The 9,375-nt window shown below is 45.1% G+C and overlaps 1 protein-coding gene across 1 annotated transcript in view; it reads left to right on the plus strand.

Annotated features, from left to right (window-relative positions):
- Positions 1-8,956, plus strand: part of LOC310989768 (CD5 antigen-like) — a gene marked incomplete at both ends in the record, with an annotated part of 32,051 nt that extends 23,095 nt beyond the window's left edge. Inside the window, one exon of the mRNA XM_083976916.1 lies at positions 8,529-8,956. Coding sequence (XP_083833042.1) covers positions 8,529-8,956 — 428 coding nt within the window. The remainder of the gene's footprint in view (positions 1-8,528) is intronic.
- Positions 8,957-9,375: the final 419 nt, after the last annotated feature.

Here is a 9,375-nt window from a genome sequence, read left to right on the forward strand (position 1 = left end):
TTTACACCCCTTCTGAGTTTGCAGGCATACAGTATGCATATATGCACCCCTACCCCTTGGTCAGCCTTCTGGTCATTTCAACAATTAAAACTGCTAAATTTTCATTGTTCTCAATGGTAAACATAATCTTTTATTTAACATCAAAGAAAGAACATTTTTAGAACAAGATTCCTTCATCAGGTTTAAAATACAAGGCAAGAAATTACGACAATTTATATGCACACCTGGCGAAGGGAGGGGGGGTGGGGGGCAGCATTGAACCAGCTTGGGGGGGGGGGGGGGGGGGGGGGCGCTTGCAAAAGGTTGAGAACCCCTGTCCTAAAGGAAGCCTTCACTGTAGTGAGTCGTCTTCCTCTCTCACTGTCATTCCTCTGCATCAGCCTGTCATTCCTCTGCATCATTATTTTCTTTAACATCAACAGTTGTAACCCTTTACTCTCTTTGAGCTCATCATCGTATGGATGTTTAGAATGCTATGTAAATTGATAATTCTTATATTTCTATTGTTCTTATTCACCTGCCCAGGGACTACGGATGGAAAGTAGCTAGTAAGCTAAATCCGGTACAAGGCATATCGTCTCATCTCTGTGTAATGTTATTTTGTACATTGTCCCTGATACAAATAAACTTATTAAACTAAACTAAATCTCTGACAGATCTCATTCTTCAGAGTTTGACAGATGTCTCTCTGGTTTATTTCTGCTGTAAAGACGTCAGAGACACTGTGAATCCTTTTCACTCCTCATGAATTTATTTAATCTGTAGCAGCAAATCACATCACATGACTCTTCAGAAACTCCTGTAGGTTGAAGTCCAGACCGTTGGTTGACTTGAGTCTTTGACTCAAGAGCTGGACTGTGAGTTTAATGGTTGTGTTGGGGACAGAGAAGGAACTCATTTCTGGACACATGCTGATGACTTTAAAGTTGATATGACAGTAAATAAAGGTCAGGATCAAAGTTTAGATGTTGTGTCTCTCTCTGCAGACTCTGTCAGGCTGGTGAATGGGACCAGTGTGTGTTCAGGCAGACTGGAGGTCAAGTCCAACCAGTCTAACCAGTGGAGGTCCTCAGTGTGTGAAGATGACTTTGACCAGCAGGATGCAGAGGTGGTCTGTAGGGAGCTTGGCTGTGGGGCTCCTTCAGTCCTCCAGGGGGCGCTCTATGGAGCAGTGGAGGCTCCAATGTGGACCAAAGAGTTCCAGTGTGGAGGCCATGAGTCAGCTCTCCTGGACTGTAGAAGCTCAGGCTCAACTAGAACCAGCTGCTCACCTGGCAAAGCTGTTGGACTCACCTGCTCAGGTACAAGTGGAGCTACAGGTTGGATTTGCTTCATTTCTGTTTGAATCAAACTCACTTCTTTTACTCTTCACTCTCTTCTCTGTGTTCAGAGCCTGTCAGGTTGGTGGGAGGAGCCAGTCGCTGTGCAGGTGAACTGCAGCTGAAACTAGGAGAGTGGAGACCAGTGGTCAGTGACATCTACTGGAACCTGAAGGCAGCATGTGTAGTCTGTAGAGATCTGGACTGTGGCTCTGCTGTTTCAACAAGAAGAAGATATGAGTCCACAGAGAGGTCTGTGTGGTGGATCAACACTGACTGTGTTCAGTCTGGATTTACCCTGAAAGAGTGTTCATCATCATCATCATCATCATCATCACTATCATATTCCCTTCCCTCCACCGTGGAGATCACCTGTTCAGGTGAGTCCATCAGTGACATCATCAGTGACAGTCAGGTTCAGTGTCTTCCTTCCTTTGTTGTGGAGACAGAAATGTAATGTAAATGTCAGTAACTTGTTCTTTTAGTATTTAAGTGAGTGAAGGTCTGAAAACAAGACATTTAATATCTCAACATGTTACATCATCGTCTCTGGTCAAGAAGTCAACTTCCACTTTCCACTTACATTTAGACAGTTTGCAGATGTAGAAAAACATTTTCAACAAATCAACTATCATACTTTGATGCAGTTCAGCTGATATAGTACTATAAAGCAGCACCCCCCCCATGGGCTTCCTGCATGTACAGTTGTAGGCAGCCCCCTGGTCAGTGCTGGAGAGGAACAGACCTCAAGTATGTTGTGCTGTGAATCCTTTTCACTCCTCATGAATTTATTTAATCTGTGGCAGCAAATCACATAAATGACTCTTTAGAAACTCCTGTAGGTTAAAGTGGACTAACGAGGTTGTTGACTGATGATGGTAAAGTTGTTTCTGTGAAGATGTTGAAGTCCAGACCGTTGTTGACTTGAGTCTTTGACTCAAGAGCTGGACTGTGAGTTTCTTTAATGGTTGTGTTGTGGACAGAGAAGGAACTCATTTCTGGACACATGCTGGGCAAGGCAAGGGAATTTTATTTGTATAGCCCATTTTTACAAACAGTTTGTCTCAAAGGGCTTTACATCCCATCATAACAACATCCTCTGCCCTTAGACCCTCACATCGACTGAGGAAAAACTCCATGGAAAACCCTTTTAACAGGAAAAAATCGGAGAAACCTCAGGGTGAGCAACAGAGGAGGGATCCCTCACCCAGGACGGACAGACGTGCAATAGATGTTGTTACAGACAAGAAAACAGTTTACAATAGAGAATGTGAGAAACATGGAAATGTTAACAACAGCTGAAGGAGGAAGCTTCTGGTAGGCATGGGCGGTTGTTGCAGAGAGCTCCGGTGGATCTGTGGAAACACAGAGAGTGCGAGACACCAAGGCCAAACTACAAAGTGCAACAGTTCAAAATGTGCTGAGAGGAGAGGAGAGGAGAGGAGAGGAGAGGCAAGGCAATTTTATTTGTGTAGCCCGTTTTTACAAACAGTTTGTCTCAAAGGGCTTCACATGGCATCGTAACAACATCCTCTGTCCTTAGACCCTCACATCGACTGAGGAAAAACTCCATGGAAACCTTTTTAACAGGGAAAACCAGGAGAAACCTCAGGGTGAGCAACAGAGGAGGGATCCCTCACCCAGGACGGACAGACGTGCAATAGATGTTGTTACAGACAAGAAAACAGTTTACAGTTTGTCACAGAATGTGCGGAATATGGAAATGTTAGCAGGAGTTGAGGAGAGGAGAGGAGAGGAGAGGAGAGGAGAGGAGAGGAGAGGAGAGGAGAGGAGAGGAGAGGAGAGGAGAGGGCTCCATGTAACCAGATGTGTCCCCCAGCAGTCTAAGTATATAGCAGCGTAGCTATAAAATGGTTCAGAGCTACCTGAACCAGCCCTAACTAAAAGCTCTGTCATAAAGGAAGGTCTTAAGCCTAGACTTAAATGTAGTTAGAGTGTCTGCCTCTTTGACCCATGGAGAGAGCTGGTTCCACAGTAAAGGAGCCCAGTAACTGAAGGCTCTACCTCCCAGTCTGTTTTAGAGATACTGGGAGTCACTAACAGACCTGCATTCTGGGAGTGGAGTGCTCTGGTAGGACAGTAAGGATTGGAATAATGAGTTCTTTAAGATAGGATGGAGCTTTATCATTAAGAGTCTTATAAGTCAGCAGAAGGATTTTGAAGTCTATTCTAAATCCTACAGGAAGCCAGTGGAGAGAAGCTAAAGTGGGAGAAATGTGCTCTCTCTTCCTAATTCCTGTCAAAACCCTCGCTGCGGCATTCTGGACCAGCTGGAGACTCTTTAGAGAGTTTTTCGGACATCCTGACAGGAGAGAGTTGCAGTAGTCTAGCCTAGAAGTGATAAATGCATGCACCAGTTTCTCAGCATCACTCTGGGAAAGGATATTCCTAATCTTAGTGATACTGTGCAGATGGAAGAAGGTCCTAGTCACATGTTTTATGTAGGAGCTGAAGGAAAGGTCCTGGTCAAAAATGACTCCAAGCTTCCTTGCAGTTGTACTTGAGGTCTGGGTGATGCCATCTAGAGTAGCAATCTGATTAGAGAACATGTCCCTGAGGTGTTTAGGTCCAAACACGATGACCTCAGTTTTATCTGAATTCAGTAGCAAGAAGTTAGAGGACATCCAGGTTTTATGTCTTTCAGGCAGTCTTTCAGATTGGTGAGCCGACCTCTGTCATCTGGCTCCATGGACAAGTAGAGTTGCGTATCATCCACATAACAGTGAAAATTGATTGAGTGCTTCCGGATTATGTCACCTAATGGGAGCATGTAAAGAATGAAGAGAATTGGCCCTAAAACAGAACCCTGTGGTACACCATATGTAACTCTGCTGTACTCCGAATGGTCGTTATTAACATTAAAGGAGCATTATCGCAAATACAGCAGTAATAGCATAAAATAAGCTGAAATATGCAAAAAATGGGTCGGGGGGAGCCATAACTAAATTTACAAAAAAAATCGCCAACAGTAAAGTGTTCGTGGGGCAAATGCAGCATTTGTCTTTGTTATGATCCAAGCCGGCCCGGCGCTTGCTGCGTTCAATTGCACTCGGAACTCGCAAATCCGACCTCCGAACCGGAAAAATGCAACAGTAAATAGTAATGTAGCAGTGTTAGGCTGCTTACAGTCACTGAATATCTCGGTAGAACACTTTGTCTCCACGTCCCTGTGTCTTTCTTCAGCTGTCCTCTCAGCGTTATTAAGGAGGAGGAAGTTGCAGTTGCTGTTGTTGTCGTTGTTGTGGTTGTGCGCGACGTAGAGCTGCCGCTTCCACTAGCGAGTTTTCTTTTTCCCGCGATTGCACGTTCATTCAGCCATGGTGAGGGAGGAGGAGGAGGGAGGAGGAGGAGGGGGGGGGAACTAAACGAGGCTGCTCTCTCTCTCTGACAGCTGCCCACTTGTTTATATCTGATAAGCTCCGCCTGGCTCCATCTAGTGGCCGAATTAAGAATTTGGATTTGCGATAATGCTCCTTTAATGAATTAAAACCTGTCAGATAAGTATGGCTTAAACCATTTTAGGGCAGGTCCTTTAATCCCAATTTCATGGTCTAGTCTCTGTAGCAGGATGCTATGGTTGATGGTGTCAAATGCAGCACTGAGGTCCAAAAGTACAAGAACAGAGACGAGACCTCTGTCTGCAGCTATAAGAAGATCATTAGAGACTTTGACAAGTGCTGTTTCAGTGCTATGGTGTTCTCTGAATCCAGATTGGAAAGCTTCAAAGAGCTCATTGCTGTGCAGATGTTCATGTAGCTGCTCCAGGACAACCTTCTCAAGGATCTTGGAGATGTAGGGGAGGTTGAATATAGGCCGATAGTTGGCTAAGACATCTGGGTCAAGAGAAGGTTTTTTAAGTAAAGGGTTAATGACAACCACCTTAAAAGGCCCGTGGCACGTAGCCTGTGACTAGGGAAAGATTGATTTGGTTCAATATAGAAGTGTTAACTAAGGAGAAAGTAGTCTTGTCGGGACTGGATCCAGCAGACAAGTGGCTGACTTAGAGGAAGTAATTGCAGAAGTTAAGTCTGACAGGTCGATGGGGGAGAAGCTGTCCAAGTGTGTACCAAGTCTGGGAGGTGCTTCTATGGGTACCGTAATCTGTGCTCCATTACTGGCAATCTTCGTTCTAATATTAACTATCTTTTCAGTAAAGAAAGTTAGGAAATCATTACTGCTGAGAGATGGAGGGATGGATGGCTCAACGACACTATGGTTCTTGGTCAGCCTGGCCACAGTGTTGAAGAGGAACCTGGGGTTGTTCTTATTCTTTTCTATTAAAGATGAATAGTAATTGCTTCTAGCATTACAGAGTTCTTTTTTATATATTATTAAACTATCCTTCCAGGCTTGACGGTCTTCCTCATGTTGGCTGGAATGTGTTTTCCTTTCCAGCTGTCTGGTCTTCTGTTTCAAAGCGCGCAGGTTTGGGCTGTACCAGGGAGCTATTCTTTTCTGGTTGATAACTTTCTTTTTCAGGGGGGCTACAGCATCAAGTGTCCCAAGGAGTGCTGCTGCAGTGCTATCCACAAGATAGTCCACCTGTGTGGGGGTGAAATCAGCATAACTGCCCATTATATTGTTGCAAGATGTGGCAGCAAGCTCTGCTGGAATTAGCTCTTTAAATCTAGAAACAGCAGTGTCAGATAGACATCTACTGTAGCGGGATTTTTTCCCAGGTAGGATATCATTTGTTAAAGTAAATTCAAATGTGATTAAGGAGTGATCAGACAAGACGAAGTTCTGAGGAAGAACTGTGACATGGTCAGCTTCTATTCCATAAGTAAGTACTAAGTCAAGGATATGATTAAACGTGTGAGTGGGTTTGTTTACCCTCTGAGAGAAGCCGACTGAATCCAAAAGTGACTTGAACGTGGTAGCCAGAAAGTCATCATCAATGTCCACATGAATGTTAGAGTCACCTACTATAATGACTTTGGCTACGTTCACACCGCAGTTGCAAGTGGCCTGAATCTGATTTTTTTTCAGAGACCCATGCAGGTCCGACAGTGCAGCGAGGACAGTAGGTGAGGAAGAGGAAGATTAACTAATGAACAATGAGCTTGGTTGCTAATGAAAATAAACTGGGGGATTTAGAAATAAAGGCCGTCAGCCGTAGCATCACACTGAGCTGTCAGATGATGAGCCAGGCAGGCAGACTGCATGTCACATCAAAAGTCGGTGAGTTTAAATTCAGACTCTTTTTTTTTTTTTTTTTAAGTGTAATGCTGTGGGAGGCTGATGGAGTGCAGGAGGGGTGGCGGGTTCGAATCCGACGTGATTTATTTTTATTTTTTTTAGCATTAAGCCATAAAGTCCTACAATACCGGTTGCCGTTGCCATGGTTGCTTCCGTAAACACCGTTGTGGCGTGATGTCACTGCGCATGCGGGTCACTTCAGGAGCTTGAGCTGTTCACACAGCAATCCATAGACAGGCCACATTTAAAGACGTAATGTGAACAGCCAAACAAAAAATCGGACTTGAGCAATAGATCGGAATTGAGCATTAAGACCTGCGGTCTGAACGTAGCCATGACTGAATTCAATGCTAAGTTTGACAGAAAGTCAGGGAATTATTCTAAGAACTCAGAATAAGGTGCAAGAGGACGATACACCATAGCAAGTAAGAGTGGTTTCTCTGTTTTCCAGTCTGGGTGAGTAAGGCTTTCAAATGAATTATATGAACTATTAGGTCAAGGGTTAATAAGCAGATTTGACTGATAAATAGCAGCCACTCCTCCTCCTCTGCCAGTGTTACGAGGTACATGGTAGTTAATGTAACTAGGAGGGGAAGATTCATTTAAACTAACATATTCATCTTGCTGCAACCAGGTCTCAGTAAGTGTTAATACATCAATTTGGTGATTTGTAATTAAATCATTCACCTGGAGAGACTTGGATGGGAGAGATTGAAAATTTAGCAAACCACGTTGATGAGTTTAAAGTTGATATGACAGTAAATAAAGGTCAGGATCAAAGTTTAAATGTTGTGTCTCTCTCTGCAGACTCTGTCAGGCTGGTGAATGGGACCAGTGTGTGTTCAGGCAGACTGGAGGTCAAGTCCAACCAGTCTAACCAGTGGTGGTCCTCAGTGTGTGAAGATGACTTTGACCAGCAGGATGCAGAGGTGGTCTGTAGGGAGCTTGGCTGTGGGGCTCCTTCAGTCCTCCAGGGGGCGCTCTATGGAGCAGTGGAGGCTCCAATGTGGACCAAAGAGTTCCAGTGTGGAGGCAACGAGTCAGCTCTCCTGGACTGTAGAAGCTCAGGCTCAACTAGAACCAGCTGCTCACCTGGCAAAGCTGTTGGACTCACCTGCTCAGGTACAAGTGGAGCTACAGTTTGGATTTGCTTCATTTAATTTCTGTTTGAATCAAACTCACTTCTTTTACTCTTCACTCTCTTCTCTGTGTTCAGAGCCTGTCAGGTTGGTGGGAGGAGCCAGTCGCTGTGCAGGTGACCTGCAGCTGAAAGGAGGAGAGTGGAGACCAGTGGACGGTGACATCTACTACACCTGGAACCTGAAGGCAGCATCTGTAGTCTGTAGAGATCTGGACTGTGGCTCTGCTGTTTCAACAACAAGAAGATATGAGTCCTCTGAGAGGTCTGTGTGGAGGATCGACACTCGCTGTGTTGAGTCTGGATCTACCCTGAGGGAGTGTTCATCACCACATTCCTCTTCCTCCACCATGGAGATCACCTGTTCAGGTAAGTCCATCAGTGACATCATCAGTGACAGTCAGGTTCAGTGTCTTCCTTCCTTTGTTGTGGAGACAGAAATGTTCAGTAACTTGTTCTTTTTGTATCTAAGTGAGTGAAGGTCTGAAAACAAGACATTTAATATCTCAACATGTTACATCATCGTCTTTAGTCAGGAAGTCAACTTCCACTTTCCACTTCCATTTAGACAGTTTGGAGATGTAGGAAAACATTTTCAACAAATCAACTTTCATACTTTGATGCAGTTCAGCTGATCTAAAAGTACTGTAAAGCAGCCCCCCCCCCCCTCCTCTCTCTCTCTCTCTCTCTCTCTCTCTCTCTCTCTCTCTCTCTCTCTCTCTCTCTCTCTCTCTCTCTCTCTCACACACACACACACAGACCATGATCTAGGATCTAACCCTAACCCTAAATAATGAAGAAAGCTCTATGTCTGACTGTTAACATTCAGCCAATCATCTCTCTGTTGACAGACCTGCTGGTCCAGCCAATCATCTCTGTGTCCTCCATGTACGGGGTCTCCCAGGCCCAGCAGCAGGGTTATTCAGGAGTGTTGATGGGCTCCAACTTCAGCATCAGCTGCTCCATCCAGCCACAGTACCCAGGAGGCTCCTTCCAGCTCACCTTCACCTCCTCCAACACAACGGACAACTACACCCAGCCAGCTGTCAATCACTCCGCCTCCTTCCTGTTTCCTGCTGCAGAGCCCGCCCACCAAGGAAACTACAGCTGTGTTTATCACCTCTACGTTTTCTCTCATGACTTCTCCTCTGAGAGCCGTCGACTGTCCCTCACCGTCTCAGGTGAGTTGAAGCACATTTCACCTGTCTGTGCTCAGGGGCCCACTGTCTCTGTGAAGGTACATGAGCACCATGATGGTGAGAAACTGGGTTTTACATGATGAGTCAGACGTCAGCAGGATGACTCAGCTTCACCAGGATCATGTTTGGTAAACTGCCTGTAAAGACGGTGATTAACACTCACCTGAGACATTTCAACCAGACACAGGCTGGAAGGAGACAAGAAGCTTCAGTTCATCCTTTCAGACTAACTCTGTCCACCTGTTGTGTCTGTCCAACATCGTCAGACGACCTCATTCTCTAAGACAGCCTTTCTCAAAGTGGGTGCCGCGGCACACTGGGGTGCCGTCTGACTGCGTCAAGGGTGCCGTGAAAAAAATACCTCTTCTGACATTTCATAGAATACATTATCTTTATATATGCAAAGGTGCCGTGTCCACTGTTTACTTTCCATTCAGATCCTATGGAGCTCGGAAAAAAGCTGTCGTGCTTTCCTTTTTTTGTCACGGCGCTCAGAGCG

This window comes from Trachurus trachurus (assembly GCF_905171665.1).
Source record: "Trachurus trachurus genome assembly, chromosome: 8".
Classification (NCBI taxonomy): Eukaryota; Metazoa; Chordata; class Actinopteri; order Carangiformes; family Carangidae; genus Trachurus; species Trachurus trachurus.